General features: G+C 39.4%; 2 protein-coding genes across 2 annotated transcripts; one reads left to right on the plus strand and one right to left on the minus strand.

Annotated features, from left to right (window-relative positions):
- The first annotated feature begins 10,057 nt into the window (after nucleotides 1-10,057).
- LOC119684894 lies at nucleotides 10,058-11,847 on the plus strand. The gene is made up of 2 exons (XM_038099030.1): nucleotides 10,058-11,617; nucleotides 11,676-11,847. The coding sequence occupies exon 1, from the start codon at nucleotides 10,058-10,060 to the stop codon at nucleotides 11,444-11,446; it is 1,389 nt and encodes a 462-aa protein (XP_037954958.1). The 3' UTR covers nucleotides 11,447-11,617; nucleotides 11,676-11,847.
- Nucleotides 11,848-15,738: 3,891 nt separating this feature from the next.
- Nucleotides 15,739-19,839, minus strand: LOC119684902. The gene has a single exon (XM_038099042.1). It carries the CDS (start codon nucleotides 19,837-19,839, stop codon nucleotides 15,739-15,741), a length of 4,101 nt encoding a protein of 1,366 aa, XP_037954970.1.
- Nucleotides 19,840-21,111: the final 1,272 nt, after the last annotated feature.

The following is a 21,111-nucleotide window of genomic DNA, read 5'->3' on the forward strand; positions in this document are numbered from 1 at the left end:
TTTGTCTGTTATTTTTCAATTTCTATTTCTACTGTTCTGTTTTTCAAAAAACAGCCGTTTTCACCAGACTTAACACAAAGCTGTTCCATGAAAATTTGTGTAAAGAGCGTAATCTGGCACTTTATTTGTGTTACGCTCTCAGTTTGTACTTTACTTCTGTTTTACTCATGGTTTACTATGTGTAGCTCGTGGAACAGACCTATTATCTGTGGTGATATTAACAACAAAAAATTTAATTTGTATATTAATCAATATAATTCGATACTTGTGAATAGATTTCTATTATTAGGCCTTTTCTTTTGTACGCATGTCGCAAAAGAACAAATAAAATAAGCACTACTTTCGATGGCAACTCTTTTTGTTAGGGTTGTATATGCAAAACATGTAATAAAATTAAAATTTAAATTTCGAAACTGTAAAAAAGTTCTTTGGAATTATTGGTAAAAATATTGTTTTTTATATAATTGTAAATAAAATATGAATTTTCGTGCCTTTTAATAGTAAAATAATAAATACAAAAACTAGCGTGTTAGTTACGAACAATGACGACACGAAATACAAATAACTAATGAAATCATTCATGGACGGTTAACTGAAAATTTCGTAGGTACTTCCAAAACTCGTTCACAATAGACGCATTTTTAGTCTTGGCAACCATGTGATTTGAGCTGCTTATTAGTTAAGCGATTTCAAAATAACTAAATAAGTTAAATAAGTTTGACTAAATAGCTAAAGCTAAATAAATAGTCAAGCTAAATATATAAGTTTGACTAAATAAGCCAGAAATGTTGTTGTTTCATACATTATTTTTAAAATAAGCAGATTTTTTTGTGATATGCTTACAAAAGAGAAGGCCTATTGTTGTTAATTTCCTCTACACTAAATATACGTGTTTAAAATCAAAAATTTGCCTACAGTGAACAGCCCTATTTTAAACTGTCATTTTGATGACGTTAGTTAGTTTGCTGTAAGTTGAAAGAAATATATACTCAAGAACAGTGACGACTGCTCTAAGGTGCGGTGGTGTGCGGTGAACACCCTAACATAATTTACAAAATGTCAAATAACATAGGTATATGAATTTATTAAGTATCTTCACATCAAGAATTATTATTATTTATTACATTTCCATATATATATTTTTAAAGTTTTAGCAAAAACAATTAAATATAATTGTCTATGAAAACTCAATCAATTTGCTTCTGTTAGCTGCTATACTTGTTAGTTGTGCTCATATATTTACAGGTCAAATCACAGAACATTTCTATTATATTTCGTCTCTCCCCTTTGTGTGCAAAGAAGTTAGCCGCACATTCATACGTTGCATATGAACAAAATAATGTGCGTGTACTCCCGTTCGTAATAGCAGAAATTGAGATTTATATAGTGGGAATTGTATGAGAGTAATTTTCTGATCTATTCGAATATCAACTGCATGCATACGAATCCAACATGATGATTTGCCAAAGTGGTTGCATGAGCGGCTAAAGTTTGCAGCTCATATCACCATACATTTCTATCACATTTCGGCTCTCCTCTTTTAACAGTAGCACCAACGCATTTCTGTCGCTTACTGTGCGGGGTACTTGTCTGCACATTTATACGTTGCAAGTGGGTTCGATTTTGTTCGATCACTGCATAAACATGTATGTTTCCAAGTACAAAGTTGGTTTGATGTTAGAATTATGTGAAAAGATTTGTTTCTTCCATATTGATATAATATTAAATTTATATATAAATTATTAATTTAATTTGTTTAATATGTTATTGCAAATATATTGTTGCCTAATATAATATAGTTATTATTAACAAAACACCTCATATATTTTAATTTAAGTGGTACATGTAAAAACAACATTATAGAAGGGCCGCACACCCTTCCAGATAGAGCACGCGTCGTCACTGCTCAAGAAACTTTGTCAAAGAACGCCAGATTTACATATTTCAGTTTTATTTTGATATAAAACGTTTTAAATTTTATCAGTGGAAATAGTTTTAACATGTAAATACCTATTTACATGTACAAAAAACAATTAAAATTTAATGTTTGTTTTCTTGATTGCTGTGTGTCTTATGGTTTATGAAATTAAGTAGTCGAAGAATACGCGAAATAATTATGAAAATTCTGAGACAACGAAAAAGCGGGAAAAATAACTGATGCTAGAAATAATGTAGCAGATAAAATGCTGGAAAAATATTTAATCACAAATACACTTAAGGCAATTATAAAAAAGATTGAGCAAATAGAAAAAAGTAGCTTGTTTTCCAATGTCTGTGGAAAACAGAGCCGAATTTCCTAAAGTTAAAAATTGCCATGATATTGAAATAAATGATAATGTTGTGATTACCATAACCGATAATAAATTAATAGTACGTGTCTAGCAAGGAAGTAGGAGAGAAAAACCAATAGAAATTAATATATAACTTGACAGCCAGCGGCGGGGGGTGAAAATTACAATTACAACGTTACGATAGAAATGTTTACTTTTAGCAACGGGGAAAATTTGATGCACTTGCAAAAACGCCTTGTTGGTGCAACATGTGAAGCTGTTGTATTAATGCTACATTAGCATTAATACAACCACCAATGCACTTAATGCTATTAAGGAGCCTATAAAAGTAAGCTGTCCAGAATGTAAAGGTCAACATAATTTATTTTAATGTCAGAGCTATAAAACAAGTAGCGTTACCGAGAGTTGGACCAAAGTAAAAATGTTGCAGATATATCACAATAAGAGTCGAAACAATGAATTGTCGTTTTAAGAAGTATTATGGTAAAAATGGATGGAAATGCCAGCATTGCTTCAATCTACATAAAGAGAATAAGCCAATAACATCACCTGCAGAGATAAGGTCCTCAGTGGCCAAACTTTATCGCCTGCCCTTATTGTAAGGATGGAAATTTTGCAATAATTTCCAACCTACATAAATTAAATAAATCTATATTTAATCTGAAATTGAGAATATAGGAATAAATTAAATAGATTTTAGTTGAAATATCTGATACATACTTTAATGATTTTTTTGATTTTACTTGGCCAACGCTTCCTTTTGTATAAATTTCCAACAAAAGCTACCCACATTGCAACAAGTGAAATTACAAAAAAAAAAAAATAAAATTAAATAAAAAAGTATTCAGTAAAATTATAAATACATACCTTCTTCATTTATCACCACAAATTTTAATTCATTTAGAAATTATTTTCACGTTATTATTATAAATAAATAACAAAACAGACAAACTTCAGAAACGTCAATAGAATTCGCCGCACAACTTTGAAAACGGTATGAAAACAAGAAACAGAAACGGGAAAATAAACAAATCACCACCAAACAACAGAAAAACGTTATATGTGTGCTACATAAAAAGCTTGTCTGATCAGTATAAAAGACGACGCATTTTGTTAAGAGGGGAGTGAGTCTTATATGATCACTCGGTGGCATTATATGTCAACACATTAAATCAATAAAATCAATCAAATAGTGTCTGACACAACGGCGGTTTTAAGCCAAGTGTATAATATACAAGAAACATACATATAATTGCTTACACACATTGACACGGTTTTAAGCCCATATACGTGAACGCTATTATATATATTATTTTATATATATATATTTAAATTTGGTTTTTGATTTAATTACAAAACGTTAATAGACTTTCTTTAAATAATTTTACGTTACTTTATTTAACTAAAACAATATAATCATTCACGACGCTACCCAATGAACTTCCGTTATCCTGACTTCACTCGATTGTATCATTCGCTGTCAAACATAGGTTAGGTGACCACATGTTGTTAACAATTTTAATGTGCCCAGTTGTGCGTTTCGGATGTAGGTTAACAGTCGGCCCTTCCTGACGTCAAGCGTCCTCGCGCTCGGAATCAGTTTCTTCTTCGTACGGCAATTGACACCATGGCTTTAGGAGATCAGAAGCATAGATTGATTTATAATGTCGTTGTTTTCGATCGGATCCTGGTAGGTCTTCGATGACATAACGGTCATTATCGAGAACTTCGGTGACTACGAACGGTCCTTTATATCGACATTCAAGTTTGCTGGACGTGCCTGTGGATGCTGGTTCTCGTTCTGCTAGAACTAAATCACCTTGCTCATATTTCGTTGGTTTCCTGTGTTTATCGTCGAAACGCTTTTTCGCGTTTACCCGTTTACTATCGGTGTTATTAGCAGCAAGTAATCGTCGGCGGTGAAGTTCTTCTTGGGTGATGGGAATAGTATCGTCTTCATTTGGATCAGCTTGTTACCTAATATGTCGCGTGGCTTGAATCCAAAAAGCAATTCGTTTGGAGATTTACCCGTCGTTTGGCTAATCAGTGAGTTCAATGTACATTGAATGCTTCATAATTGCTCGTCCCACGTTCGGTCATCTTGTGTTGATGGTTGCAGCATGGATAAAACGGTGCGATTAAATCGTTCGACTTGGCCATTGGCTCGTGGCGTACGGACTGCGTTGCGTATGTGTTTGATTTGTTGATCGTTACAATATCATTCAAATTCTTTTGACGTAAAGGCGGTACCACGATCACTTATTATATTTTCAGGGGTTCCAACGTAACTGGTAACTTCATTCAGAATGGCGATGACTTGTTTAGTGTTCGTACTTTTTACTGGTCTGACGATGATAAATCGTGTGAAACTGTCCACAATAACCAGGATATACTCGTTTAACTTTCGGCTTCGGGGAAAAGGTCCTAGGTGGTCAATGTGTATTGTTTTGAACGGAATGGGCTCCATTTTGTCGCAATGTAATTCACCTTCCTTTTTACCTCCTCGACGCTTAGTGAAGGTGCAATCAATGCACGCTTTCACAAAAGATTTGACAAAGTTTCGCATTCCAGCGAACCACATAGACCGTAGTAAGTATTCAATCGTTCGGTCAACGCTTAAGTGTCCAGTTTTAACATGTGCATCATGTGTCACCTTCCATCGCAAAGCCTTTGGTATTACGAAGAGCTGTTAGTTTTTATACCATTTGTACAGTCGTCCGTTAATTATTTTATACTCGTTAATAATGTCTGAATCCTTCTCCTCAATTTTCATTTCGACTACACTAGTTTTGCCGATTCCATCCATACCTCTAGCGAAACATTCTCGGAATTCATCCATCACCTCTAACAGCTTTCCCTTAGATTCTGAATTCACAGTGTCCATGCACACGTCATCTTCCGTTATTGGACTAAGTTTATTAATTTTACACGTCGTTTTTACTTTGTCATCGAATTTGAACTGTCCGTTGTCATATACGGCGCGTATATTTTCGCTATTGAATATTTCGTCCCCGAGCAATAGCTCGTAATTCAACACACAATCTTTGAAGACGTGCAACGTCAACGGTTTTTCAACCTCATCGATTTTCAAATCCGTGTCGATTTGTATCTCAGATCGTTCTATACCACCACCGAATCCACCGATGGTAAATAGGTTTTTGCTGCGCGTACCACCAATATCGTTGGCAAATGTTTCTCGGACCATATTACATTCGCTTCCAGTATCAATAAATGCAATGGCTTGCTTACCACCAATCGTTATTTTCTTAAAAAATTTATTGTCGATAATACTTGTTTTTCGCACAAAAGCTGATGGTTTTCCGCAATTTTGCTGCTCATTTTTGGGGTGCACCTTATTACAATCTATACAACGAGGACGTTTTGGGGGTCTTGCACAATTTACTGACAAGTGCCCTGACTCACCACAATTGTAACACATAACATTCTTTGCCTTACTGAACGATTTTATTCTTTGTTCGCTTTCACCCGCATTATGAAAAGGCTTTTCGTTTATCTTAATGCAATTTTGTAAAAAGTTCTTGCATGCTTCACGCATTTCTTTAACGGATACGAATTTTTGCGGAGCAATCGCCATTTGTAGTTCTCGATGTTTTAATCCTTCTCGGGCGTATTTCGTGATAGCCATCTCACTAAGATTATGACGTCGTCCTAGCGCAGAGACACGAAAAATGAACTCAGTTATTGTTTCGTTTTGCCTTCGAGCAACGCGCGACATATTGTAATGTATATCCGCTTCATCGTATTCGCAACCGAACTCGGTGACAAGCTCATTTGAGAACTCCTTCCAAGTAGCATGCATTCTTGGTGATGCGTCCACCCACATGCGCGCTACACCCTTCAAACGGCTATACACTGCAAGAAGCACACTTTTTTCGGGCCACGCATATACAGACATAACAGCTTCAACATGTTCGACAAATTGCGTAGCCGTAATAGAATTTTCATTCGTTGGGTCGAATTCGGGCAAGACTTCTGCGATTTCACGTATAGAATGCGTGTTACGGTCCTTACTAGGCATTTCTGAAGTACTGTTTTGAGTGTTTCTAACGTTATTCTGGTTAATGGCTACTTGTTGAACCATTTGCCGCAGTTCGCTAATTTGTTTTCTCAATTCTTAGTTTTCACTCCGCAATTCATCATTATCGTTTGTAAATTGCAAAACTACGCCGCTTGACTTCACGTGTTCAGTTAATCGTGCAACTAATTCCGCCTTATTGCCTGTAGTTGATAACTCTTGCTGTTGTAAGAAGTCCTTCAACTGTTCCTTCGTCAGTGATTCGATGGTCACCATCATTACGTATATATAGTTTAATTACTCCACTCTCGATTGTGTCATTCGCTGTCAAACATAGGTTAGGTGACCACATGTTGTTAACAATTTTAATGTGCCCAGTTGTGCGTTTCGGATGTAGGTTAACATATATTATATTATATTATATATATATATATTATATTATATTATATTATATTATATTATATATATATATATTATATTATATTATATATGTATATTATATTATATTATATATATATATTATATTATATAATCCCTTTCCCCCCAGACAGGTAGAGTAAATACAGCAAGGGACCTAGAGCAAAGCCGACACATCAATATTTTTCCCAAAACCGATACCGAGAAGTACAAGACAAAGGGCATAAATTTCAAAGGACTTCACGAGGCATCATCAGGCATCAAGAGTCGCGTACATTCAACCTGGAAATATTTGGTTCTGATCGACCAAAAGTTTTTTCTATGGGAAATGTCAACACTGTTCGTTATTTTGGGGATATTCGACTGCTGAATACCAATGTGTGAAGTCAACAGTTTTAATTGGTATTGATTATGCATATCTTAGATTTCCATTTGAGGTAATGCAAGGTGGCAATCCTATCGCCAGCAAAACAAAATTGCTTATGGCGCAAGAGGAGACATCGTCCAAAGAAGGAGACATAGTAGAAGAATATTTTGATACAAAAAACTTCAGTGTGCAAAATATTCAAAAAATACCTGAGTCAGGAGATAATAAAAGAGTCAAATCAATGATCAATAGAGACATATGAGATAGGTCTGTTGTCGAAGACAGTAGTGTCAAACCTACGTGAAAGCTTTGAGATGGCGAGCATCCGTTTTAGATGTATTGAAAAGAAGATGAATATCTATCCACAATTTGTTCAGCGATACCGAGCTGAAATGAATAACTCTTTTGCCAAGAGTTATGCTAAAGTCTTAACAGAAAATGAGGTACTAAATTGTCGGGTTTCTGTATAGTACATAAGTGTAGTAAACTTATGCAATAGTGTTTGATGCTGTCGCCAAATGGAGTTTTGCTCAACTCACAACTACTTAAAGCAAGCAAAGCCATTACTTGATATTTTGTTTAAGTTGCAATGAGGTAAAATCGGAGTAGCCTCAGATATAAAGAAGTAGTTTCCCATGTGCAAATATGTGCAGAAGAATAGTATGCCTAGCGATTTCTACGGCGAATCAAAGCAGTTGACTTAAAATTCATAAATATCCATGATTATTGGCGATATATTTTGCCAATGTTGTGCAGAATATAATAATATAGCAACTAAGAGGAGCAAATTGATTGAGTTTTCATAAGCACATTAATTTTTAATTGGTTAAATTCTTTACCGAACTAAAGATATTCGAAATCGTTCAAAAAGAGAATTTTGCTAACGAAATCTATCAGCTACATGAAAGTAAGTCCATTTAAAAGAGTATCTCAATTTACAAATTACAGCCATATCTGGACGAGTCTGATTTACTACGCTTACATGGACATTTCGATGAAGCTAAGTGCCTCCTGCTAGATGCCCGACGTCTCATCTTGATACCACCCAGTCATGTCATCACAGAATTAATTGTAAGCCATTTTCAAGAAAAATCACATCACCAAGATATAGCTGTGGCTATTATTAAAATTTGTTAAAGTTTTGGGTACTAAATATTAAAATGGTCTTAAAAAATGTTTAACGTAAATGCCCTACCTGCATTTATGTTTAGTTTGAGAGAACCAAACTTTCACCGCCGATGATGGATCAATTACTTAAAGATATCGTCACCCCATGTATACACTTATTCACATATACTGGTAAGAACATGTTTGGTCCAGTTATTGTTGCCATTAGTCACGGGCAAGAAAAAAGTTGCAATTTTGAGATTTTTTCCTTTCTTACAACAAAATATGCCCTTTTGGAGACTGTTGAAGACATGTCAACGAACGCCTTCATTCTTAGCTTGCAGAATTATCAATAGGCGAGGTACCCCAGTCCGCATTCGATTTGAAAATGGTTCTAACTTTATAGGGGCGCAAAAGTATTAGGAACAAACAAGAAAATGTTAGACGCCGATCGCACGCAACAAGAGGGTTCCAACAACTACATCGAGTGAATTTTAAGTTTCCCTGCCAGTCCCAGCACTGTTAATTGTTGAGAACGATTAATTCGTATCAAGCAACGTCCACATTTTAAAAAATACAACACCAAGAGTTGAGACACTTTGCAGCATTCTCATAGAAGCTGAAAATATTTACTGATGTTCCGGTTAAAGCTGAAGACGCCGATTCGATCACGTCAACTCATTTTTTGATACACTAAATCTACTCAAACGCCACAGTCATATGATGAAAAAATATGTTTAAGCAAGCAGATCGCATAAAACTTGAAAACTTGTTTGCATAAACAATGGGTTACACCATATTTGCTGCGCCTTAGGCATCGCCCAAAAAAGTATTCCAAAGCACTTTCACTACGAGTCGATCACCTAGTCATAGTATGTAATCCGGTCGCGTGGAGAAGCTAATGACAATAAGGACGCCTAACTCAAGTAATGCGTCAAGCCGTGGACGGTCAGGTCCTTATAGTAGAAGTAAAAACGGCAATAGAAGTAAATAGAACTCTATCGCAGTCTTATCATTTGTTAAATTCAATTGATTTATGAAGAGCTCCCTCTTCGTAAAATTTCCCCTTCACTATACATATGTGTTTTAAGCTGTCATTTTGAGGACGTCAGTTAGTTTGCTGTAAGTTGGAGGGAAATGATACACATGTTATGAACTTAAACAACGTGTTGATATTTCGTTGGCTTGACTCGAACTGAACTAATAGAATCAAACAAAAGCTAACCAAACCAAATCAATTATGCTGAGATTTGCATTCTTAAGATAAGTGCGGTGATGTTTGTCATATGTAAGTTGATTCCTATAGGAGGAGTCTTAGGGGTGTAGTCTTAGATCGCCTCCTCGTGGTGCACCCTGGGTAACGCCAAATGATCTATTCCCCCCCTGGATGCTGTCCTCTTCAGGGGCTCCAGCATCCTCTGGTAACGACCGTTTTTGTCCTCGGACCACGCTTCTTCAGATCCTCTTTTTGTATTTGATCGCTTTGGGCTGGTGGTTACAGGTTTCTGGACCTAGCTGTCTTCTGACACGGTAGCACCGGGGTGAAACTCGCGTGTGAACGGCTCCAGGCTAAGTCTGTGGCTGCCTCCGTCCCGTTAAAACCCTGGCAGGCCTCAAGGTACGTTCTGCATCCGTCACCATTAAGTTGGTCGTGTAGGTTCGGTTGTAGCTTAGCTCCCGATTAGTTCTGGTCTGGCTCTGAGCACTTGCTCCCATAAGGACCTGTGCCAACCCTCGCATGGCCTCCCTGCATTTGCATAGATAACCATGGGACTTCTTTTTATCAGGAACTACACTTACGGGTGTCAGATAGCGGCTTTGAGTGGGGACCCTTTTAGAATGAACAAAGCAAACAAAAATTCCAATAAACCTTTTAAAACTCCTAACTCTTCAGGGGGGCGTTCAAGCCTTATAAGGCAAGCGCCTATTAACAACCAACCGTCTAGAGCTTCTGCTCAGGCGGTTCGTACAAGCAATGCTCCATCATTGAACACCTTGGCAACTGTGTCAGGTGGTAATGCTGCCTCCTGCTCTTCTGCTAGTGCTGCGGTCAAAGCTAATGCGCCAACCGCACCATCTGCAATTAGTGCCAACTCAACTTCTGGTACACGCTCCCACCCTAACCCCTCGACAAGGGCGTATAGGGCGCGAAGGTCAGCATACCGCATTCTCTCTAGGCTCAATGCCGCGGATCCTTCTTCGCTCTCAGAGAGCGATAAGGCATCACTAAAGTGGGCAAGGGAAAATGTCAATTTCCGGCCCTCCGGCATCGCTTCTACCTCTGCACCTGCTCAGAAACGACAAAGGTCGATTGAGCAGGCTGGGAAATCAATTTCGACTAGCGCTCCTAAGCGCCCCAAATTTGGTCCTCCGAGACCCCCATCGCTGTCTAAACCTCTCAGCGAAATAGTTAAAGAGAGCCTGACCTGGGCCATCATCGATGCTGGCAACAGTGATGGCACCATCTCTCCAGCAAACTGGAAGAAAGTCGAACGGGCTCTCCTCAAAATATATATGGAAATCATTGCCCTCAACCCTGGGCCATCTCCCAGCTGTAAAGACGCTGGATGGTACCAGGGTCATATTAAAATTATTGCCTGCTCAGATCAGCGCTCCGCGGATCTTTACAAGCAGGCGATCGAGAAGGTTGGGGAACTCTGGCCCGGCGCACAGCTCAGAGCTGTTTCGGTGGAAAATATCCCACAACGCCCCCGCTCCAAAGTGTGGCTTCCTTCGGAGCTTACTTCCCCTGAGGAAATTCTTTCCCTTTTAAGGGCCAGTAACACTGACCTCCCCACGCATAACTGGAAAGTTGCGAAGGTCAGTGACCCCAAGGGCGACTTTGTCGAAGCCGTCGTAGTCCTCAACGAAGAATCTTTGGCACCCCTTCAAGCCCGAAATGGGGTGATTCATTATGTCTTCGGTTCGGTCACTCTACGTGTTTACAAAAGTGACTCTCAAGCCGCTAAGCAACAACCTTCTGGGGGGGCACCTTCGGAAACGATCTCCGATGACGGAATCGGTTCCATCCCAGTTCCAATCAACCCCGATGTAGGAACTTCCGATTTAATCGGCACTCCTTCCTCCGAAGACGGAGGTAGCGTAATCTCGTCTTCCGAACTGGTCGGCGAGTTCTTTACAGGTATGGCGCTTTCCCGGGAGACCTCACCGATGTCGGATGAGGATGAACTGGACAGTACCATAGTTGAAAAACAACTAAGCTGTTGAAGGTCGTCCAAATTAAGCTCCAACACTCCAAAACTGCTTCGGCAGCCCTTACCCTCCGCCTAGCTGAAAAAGGAGAGGACATAATGCTGATCCAAGAACCTTGGATTGTAAACAATCGGGTTTGTGGACTGAATACAAACGGCTATCGGTTAGTATTCACAGAAGGTCAAGGTAAACCAAGATCTTGCATTCTAGTAAAAAATAACATTAATGCCTTTTTACTCCCTAGGTTCAGTGACAATGACAATGTAGCCATGGCCATCGAATACGACTCCAAGGCCCTTTGGATTGTCTCAGCATATATGGCACACGATCACGGTGCCACTCCGCCACAGGACTCCCTCAAGCTTCTGGTGTCAGAGGCAAATAACAGGAGGATCCCGGTGATCATAGGAGCTGACGCCAACGCACATCACGAGATGTGGGGTAGCACAGATACAAACGCGAGAGGTGAGTGTCTATTTGATTTCATTCTTGCAGGAAACTTGGTGATCGCTAACATAGGTAGGGAGCCAACCTTCATGAACTCAATTAGAAGGGAAGTTCTTGATATCACCATGATTAGCGAGCACTTCTCTTATTTTATTACTAAGTGGTCCGTATCGCAAGATTACTCCTTTTCTGACCATAGGTACATTAATTTTGATCTAAATTTTGTGGAGAACCCTGAAATGAACAGATCATCTAAACCAATAAATAGGAAACGTACTGTATGGCCCATTTTTCGAGCCAACCTGGAATCCAACTTACAGTTGGACCCTCCCACTATTCTCAACTGTTCCGATATAGATCGAGCGGTTGACCTTCTCACATCAGCATTTAGATGCGCCACAAATGCGGCCTGCAAGCCACCCGAATTTAGAGGCAAACCCAAACCTCCATGGTGGAACTTGAATATTGCAGACCTCCGAAAAACCTGTAGAAAACTTTTTAACGATGCTAAATCAACAGGTAACTGGACTCCATATAAAGTGAAACAAAGAGAATTTAAATACGCCATTAGGCGGGCCAAAAGGGCAGCTTGGAAAAATTTCTGTGGCAACATAGAATCATCTTCCGAGTCAAGCCGACTGCGCAAAATCCTCAATTCTACCCATAAGACACTCGATTGTATCCAGGCTCCAAATGGTCAATGGACCAACTCCAGTAAGGAAACTCTCGACACCCTTCTGGACTCGCACTTCCCAGGGAGTATAGCCTCTGATGCTGACTTATCAACTCAAATCAGCTTACCCCCTCTAAATAATCCTAAACCGTTTCAAGTGACCAACACTCAAATAAAGTGGGCTATCCAAACTTTTAAACCATATAAATCTCCAGGTCCGGACGGAATTATTCCCGCAGATATTCAACAGGGCGAATTCGTAATCCTCCCCTGGCTTCTAAGCATTTACAACAGTTGTATTAAGCTTATGTATGTTCCAAGCTGCTGGAGAGTGGCTCGAGTAATATTCATTCCCAAAGCAGGAAAAATAACTCACTGCAGTGCCAAAGACTATAGACCAATCAGTCTGTCTTCTTTTCTTCTGAAAGTACTGGAGAGAGTTCTTGATCTGCAATCAGGAACAAGATAAACCCAGCGCTCTTATCTCCATCACAGCATGCTTATACTAAAGGCAAGTCTGTCGATACTGCGCTTCATGCACTCATCTCGCAAGTTGACCATTCCATCTCTCTCAGGGAATACACACTTGCCACCTTTCTCGATATTGAGGGCGCTTTCAACAATGTCTGCCCCAATGGTATCATAAAATCCCTCTCAAAGTTAAATCTCGACAATAGTCTGGTTAAATTTGTAGAGGCCCTTCTCAAAACTAGGATTATCACATCCGACATCGGAAGTGTTCAATCCTCCAGAGCAGTCTGTCGGGGAACGCCACAAGGTGGGGTTCTCTCTCCTCTTCTATGGAACATAGCGGTTAATTCGTTGTTAAAACTTTTGGAACAATCCGGATGTAGTGTTATAGCTTATGCGGACGACATTGCTATTGCCTCATCTGGCAAATTTCCCCAAGTTCTATCCAATGTTATTAACTCTGCGCTCCTCATTGTAACTGAATGGTGTAGGGAATTCGGTCTGGATATTAACCCTGCAAAGACAGAGGTTATTCTCTTCACCAGGAAATATAAAATTCCGACATTTTCCTTACCAAAGATAAAGGGCGTTACTCTAAATTTAAGTTCGAACGTCAAATATCTGGGTATAATTTTGGACTCTAAACTCAGCTGGAAAGACAACTTGGCTGAGAGAGCCCGCAAAGCGGTATGCGCCACCTACTGTTGCAGAAGAGCTATAGGTCGTAGTTGGGGGCTCAAACCGTGCATTATACTCTGGCTCTATTCAGCTGTTATCGAACCAATTCTTCTGTATGGGGCTGCTTTCTGGTGGCAGGCAACTGAAAAAGCATGCCACACCAAATTAATTGACAAAACTAGGAGGATAGCCGCACTACAAATCACTGGTGCTCTTCGCTCTACCCCCACGCAAGCTCTTTTCGCTATGCTTCATTGGTTGCCATCTCGGCTTCTGGTAAAACAGCAAGCCAAAATAGTTGCAACTAGGCTCAACGCCCTCTCCTGCTGGTCAAGAACTGATATAGGCCACGCGATCATACTGAATCAGGATCTGCCAACTCCCGTCTCTATTGACTACATGTGTTGTTACCCAGACCTAATTAGGGGTTCGAATCTCTTATACCTAGCAGGGAGGACTGGATCCTTGAAAGAGCGATCCCTCTCCAAACGGTTGACATTTACACGGACGGCTCCAAAATAGATAAACGAGTCGGCTGTGGCATTTTCTCTGAAAGACTGGGTCTCAGCATCTCGCTTCGACTTCCGAACCACTGTAGCGTCTTTCAAGCCGAAATAATGGCAATTCACCAAGCTGTAAAATGGGTTCTTTGCAATCGAACATCCGATTTACCAATCTCAATTTTTTCTGATAGCCAAGCTGCCATCAGATCACTGATGGGCACCTCAGCCACATCAATCACAACTCAAGACTGCCGTGCTTCACTAAATGACCTAGCTAGGTTTGTTAGGGTCAAACTTATTTGGGTTCCTGGGATTTCCAGGGATATCACAGGAAATTGTAGGGCAGACGATTTAGCCAAGGCAGGTGCTCTTCTCCCTAACATTAACCTCTCTGATATAGGCGTCCCTCTTGCTACAGTTAAACTGGCAATCATACAAAAATACCTGAGTATAGCCAAGCAATACTGGGCTGACGAACCTCAATGTCAGATTTCTAGGTTGACTTGGCCGAACTTTGACAAGAAGAGAACCCGTCAGCTACTTCAACTAAGACGGAACCTGCTCAGCACTACGGTATCTGTGCTGACGGGACACTGCGTAATAGGAAGGCATGCTATGAGACTGGGTCTCCCCTTTAATGACTTTTGTAGAGGCTGTGGCTCTGAGGATGAGGAGGAGACTGTACTCCATCTCATGTGTCAGTGCCCTTCCCTAGCCAGAAGAAGATTAAAAATCCTTGGATCTCCTTTTCTAACTGACCTGACTGAGTTGTCATCCTGTAATGTTAGGGACCTAGCCAGGTTCATAGAACTGTCAGGTTGGTTTTCCTTTGCATAATGGGGGAGTCGTTACCTTTCTTTCGGCGTTAAATGTATACTGATTAAATCTATATACAAATAACGTTACTCCTGTGGTACCACAACGGGCCTTTATTTGTGCTTAAGTGGGCTTTTTGGGATACAAGGCCGCCACTCCAACCTATACCTATACCTATAGGAGGAACCATAAGCGCAACATTGTTCATAAGGAAAACAAAGAATACTGTGTGCAGCTTGACTACTGTGTGATCATGGCTGAATCAGCATAAACAGTAAGTAAGCGCCAATGAAAAACTACAATATATCAGCTCTCTCAGCTTGCGATCGGCACCTACAAAATTTGTCGCATTGTCGCAATAGATTTTTTCTGGGAGTCCTCGTCTTCCGGCAAACCTTTTAAGACAAAAAATAAAACAGTTGTCAGATCTGTTACAAGTTCTAAATGTATAGCCTTTGACGTGAAACAAACAAACACTGCGATATACATTTTAACTGGTGGTCGACCACGAATTTTCAAAGTAGTGTATACAGGCCCACAAAAATCGACACCGCTAATTAAAAAGGGTCGTAGTGCCTTTAACCGATCTGCAGGTAAGTTTCCCATTACTTGGGTCAACAGCTTAGGTTTGTATCGAAAACAATGTATGCATGCTCTTACGGTTTTACTGCATGCCTTGCTTGAATTTATGACCCAAATTTTTTCACGAAGCAGCACTTCTAAGGCTTTTGGACCAGCATGACAATTGGTTGTATGGAGAAATCGTAAATAAATCTCGACAAAATGCAATTTTTAGGTAACAGCAAGGGAAATTTTGAATCATAAGACAGTGGTGCGTTTAGTAGACGACCTCCTACACGAAGCAAATTGCATGTTCGAGAACCATCTTGGACTGTATGAATGAATGGAGTTAGTTTTTGAATGCTGACTGGTAATTTATGCGACTTCTTCATTTTTTCGATTTCTTCCTTGAATTCGTGATTTTGAATAAATTCAACGATTTTCAAGAATGCCCAATTAAGCTCCTTTGATGTCGGAATAAAAGCGTTGGCTCTCTCATTTTTCTTAGTGATAAAACGTAGAATGTACGCGAAAATTCTCAGCAGTCTTGGGTAAGATGATTGGCTACAGATTAGTTTTGAAATGACATTAGGTTCAATTTCAACTGCTAAAAGTCCGACCTTGACCTTTCGTTTCTCTAAACTTTTCTCATCTGTTGATAGTGGAAAATGACTATTTTTTGGCCAGTTAGTGGCATCTTGAAGCAAATATGATGGGCCACGAAACCAAATTGAGTGAATCAACTCATCTACATCACATCCTCTGGAGACTAAGTCTGCAGGATTTAGCTTTGATGGAACGTGTCTCCAAAGAACTTCGCTCGTCCATTCTTGGATCTCTGCCACTCTGTTTGCTACAAATGTTGCTAAAGTAGATGGGTGAGTTTTAATCCAATGAAGTGTAATTTCAGAGTCCGTCCAAAAATAAACATCCCCGATTTCCCAAGTAATCAACGGCTGAATTCGAGACCATAGTTTAGCCAATAAATGAGCGGCACACAGCTCTAATCTGGGTAATGATTTTGTGCTTAGAGGAGCAACCTTAGATTTGGCAGTTAACAATTCAGAATGAATCCCATTCGAATCATGAATTCGGACGTAGATGCAACAGCCGTACGCTCTCATTGACGCATCGGCGAAACCGTGAATATCGCATTTTATATTTGAATGAATATGAACATACCGCGGATTGGAAATAGAGTCCATCTGAGTCAGGTTGCTTTTAAATGCTTGCCAGCTAGAATCGAGATGCATAGGAATTGACTCATCCCAGTCAAGCTTCTGAAGCCAAAGTTCTTGCAATAAAATTTTTGCCTTAGTCACTATTGGGCATACTAGTCCGAGGGGATCGAAGAGTCGAGCTGATACTGATAGTATGTTTCTTTTTGTTGCTCGCAAGTCATGAAACTTTTCGTCTACATGGAACTTAAGCGTATCATTTTGGGGAATCCAGTGTATACCTAGCGCCTTTGTGGAATCAGTATTATTAACATTTAGAAAGAAGTCTGACGAGTCATACGTTTTATGGTTTGAAAACCATTTCGCTAATTTAAGTCCAGCCGCATCAAGAATTTCAGTACATTGGGTACGAATTGTTTCCAGTTCCTTCAGACTGTCAGCTCCAGTCAATAGGTCATCGACATAGAAGTCATGTCGGATAACCCTTGCTCCAACTGAATGAGAATTCTTGTACAGGTCACTTAAGTAGTTTAGGCAACGTGTTGCCAAGAAAGGAGCAGGTGAAGTACCATATGTCACTGTGTTCAGTTTATAAACGCTAATCTGATCCGTAGGTTTTTCCCTCCAGAGAATAAGTTGAAAATTGCGATCTGCCTCGTCAACTTCGATTTGACGGTACATTTTTGTAATGTCAGCAGTCATCGCGTATTTGTGCATACGAAAGCGAAGTAGGATTGAATACAATTCTTCCTGTACCGTTGGACCAACCATTAGAATGTCGTTCAACGACACTTGTGAAGATGTTCGGCATGAAGCATCGAACACGACGCGAAGTTTTGTCGAGGTACTCTGAGGTCGCAACACACACTGATGCGGTATATAGTAATGAGGTGTCGAAGAAAAGTTGTCAGTAGTTAATGTCATGTGACCTAAGTCACGATACTCTGCCATAAACTCCATATACAGCTTCTGAAGCATACAGTCTTTCGACAACCTGCGTTCCAGTGAGAGAAAACGATTTTTTGCTGTTTCATATGACTGACCTAGAAGGTTGAAGTTGGACTTGAAAGGAAGCTGCACCTTAAGCCTCCCTGAAGGTAAGCGTAAAATTGTGTTGAGAAACTTGGTCTCACAGTGTTGTTGTTCTATTGTGTATTTTTTGACAGTGAGCTCCTTGGAAATTTCTTCCAATTCCCAGAATTTTTTCACAAGAGAGTTTAAGCAGAAATCACCTGTTGACTCTGCTTCTTGAAGGCGTATTAAATTGCATATCTTAGATGCATTACTTGGGACATCTTTATATTTTCCTGATACAATCCATCCAAGTAAAGTTTTTTGGAGAATTGGAAGATTAGTACCTTGTTTTATTTGTCCAATCGACAACAGTTCGAAAAAGCTTTCGGCACCAAGTAGAAGATCTATCTTTTGCGGTTTGTGAAAGTGCGGATCAGCAAGTGAAAGATTGGAAGGAACATTCCAATTACTCATTGACACAAATTTGTCGGGTTGGTAAGTGGAGATTGAAGGCATTACCCAAAAATCAGTAGAAAACTCATAAGAGTTAATACGTGATCTCACAGTGGCATGTAATTTTTGCCGTACTGTGGAGTTTGTTTCACCAATGCCAATTAGGTTTAGAGTTTTCGCTTCTTTTTTTAGTTGCAGTCGTTCTGCAAGTTCCTCGGTTATAAGGTTGACTTGAGAACCGGAATCGAGCAGTGCTCTGGCCAGCTGATACTCTCCAGATTTTCCTTGAATGGTTATGACTGCAGTGGCTAGAATAATTTGATCGTCATTCGATGAGCTATGATTCACAGAGGCACGAGAAATAATAGGTTGTTCTGGATTATAAGATAAACCTGTTTGAGGAGTGTTAGTAGAATATTGGTGTAAAAGAGTATGGTGCGACCGATTACACACTCTGCAGCGTGACGCCTTGCATCTAGATACCGTGTGCCCTTTCTTGAGACAATTTATACATGCCGAAGATGATTTAATGAAATTGAACCGTTCAGTAACTGAGAGGGCAGCAAAGGCGGAGCATGAATTTATTACATGTTCCTTCGCATTACAGAACAAACATCTACTTTCCTCTTGCGAACTATTTTTCTTGCACATAAGTGACGATTTTACATTCTTACCTTGCCAGTTGTCTTGTTTTGGCCTGTTCGATCGAGACCTTGACGTAGAAGCTTCGTCAGCAGAAATGTGTTGGTATCGCTTATTTAACGCAGTCTCGCAATCAGACCAGAGTGGCAGCTTATTGTAATCTAATTGCTCCTCCCATTTAGATTTCGTGGCGGCATCGACTCTTGACATGACTAAATGAATAAGAATCGCATTTGAAATGTTCTTATCATCTCCTATTGACAATAGGGACTCATATATGGCAGAAACAGTATCTATGATATTGCGTAATGCAGAAGCAGATGGCTTGTTCATTTCTGGCAGTTCAAAAAGCTGCGAGATACTATCGAAAAAGATTAGACAAGTGTTATCGTAAACTCTTTTTAAACTAGCTAATGCCTTTGAGTAATTAGTTTCAGTGAGTTGAAATGCCTTAACTGTACCAAGAGCTTCGTCAGACAAACACGAAATGAGATGATTGAATTTTTCAATATCACTTAGCGACTGATCATTGTGCACTAAGCTTTCAAAAAGGCTTATGAAGTTTTTGTACTCAGAATGTTTCCCACTAAATTTAGGTAAACGCATACTTGGCAGCCTGGAACGATGATTGCTGCATTCATGCGAAGTATCAGGGATACTAGACTTGCGGTTTTTACCTAACGCCTGTAGAAACAATGATTTCGAAGCAACGCAGATTTCTTCTAGATCTGGCCGAAATACATCAAACTCGTTGATACACTCTATTTTTTGTTGGCAAGTCATGGCCTGTTTAATGTATGAATTGAGAATGTCCAACCTACATTCCAGTTCTACAGGGTTTAAATCAACAGTTTTTTCAGAAATTACTTTTTTAATACGCAAGATACTGGCCACTACAGTTTCTCGCTGCTGGAGTAGTTTATCCAATTCTTCATTTTTTTGTGGGGATGATGCTCGCTTTTTTGTTGACATAGTGAACACAATTTACTAAATTTTTTAAGAGAGAAGGCAATGCAGCGCAAAGAACGATAAGAGTATTTGAATACTGTTGAGCGACGGTTGTAAGTAAATTCCAACAAAGTAAACGCGAGAAATTAGCGAAACGAAAGATGCACTCACTTTGTTTATAGAATAATAAAAAACGATAAATAATCAATATTGTGATTATGGGTAAATTCCAACAAAGTGGTTGCAAGTAACTAGCGAAAACGAAAACGAAAAATGCATTCACTTTGTATATAATTTGCCCCTGCAAATTACTCAATTATTTGTATTAAATAATTGGATTTACCGAACGTATTTGTTAATGAAGCTCAACCTCAGCTTCGTAAATTTGTTTCACGTTTGTCAAATAATTTATTATAGAAATAGAAAAATATATGTGTTTTAAAAGTGCAAATAATTACCAGTGCAAAGTTATTTAAAATACTTTCTTGACTATTTTGTTTAGTCAGAGCATGACCTGGTACAACAATTTCATTATTTGCACTTTCTTACCTGGCAAACGGCAGTGGTGTTACAGTGGCACGCCATCCAGAAAAAAAACGAAAACCAACAGCAGCGGTGAATAGCAGCGACAATCTGCAGCAGCAGCGAACAGCAATGAAGAACAGTATAACAGCAGCGATATATAGTAGCAGCGAACTGCGATGAAGAGCAATAGCAGTTAATGACAGCAGCGAACTGCGATGAAGAATTGAAGCAATGAATGACAGCAGCGATGTATAGTAGCCGCGAACTGCGATGAAGAGCTGAAGCAGTGAATGGCAGCAGCGATATGCAGTAGCAGCGAACAGCGACGAAGAGCAATAGCAGTTAATGACAGCAGCGATCTGCTGGCAGCGAACAGCAATGAAGAACAGTATAACAGCAGTCTGCACGTGTTTCCTTTTACAATAGCGGTTTTTTCACTAGCTGATGCTGGTATTTTACAAATCCAGTTACTGCTTGCGGAATTTTCCTTTTAATCAATTTTACTGATATTCACTTCACAACCACTTCACACGCGGCAAATAAACCATAAAGAACGAATCAATATTACGATGCTACCAGTTGCAGCTCTAGAATATATTTACGAAATTTAGTTTAAAAAATTTTTTTTTTTTTTATTAGCGGTTTTTTCTGGTGCTGATACTTCACCACACCAACATTCACCGAACAATAATCACTAAATTTCACTTTTCGTAATTTTTTAAATTATTTATTATTTAATTTCAAGTCCCTGCTCGGGCGCCAATGAAAAAA

This window comes from Teleopsis dalmanni, chromosome 1 (assembly GCF_002237135.1).
Source record: "Teleopsis dalmanni isolate 2A chromosome 1, ASM223713v2, whole genome shotgun sequence".
NCBI classification, from domain to species: domain Eukaryota; kingdom Metazoa; phylum Arthropoda; class Insecta; order Diptera; family Diopsidae; genus Teleopsis; species Teleopsis dalmanni.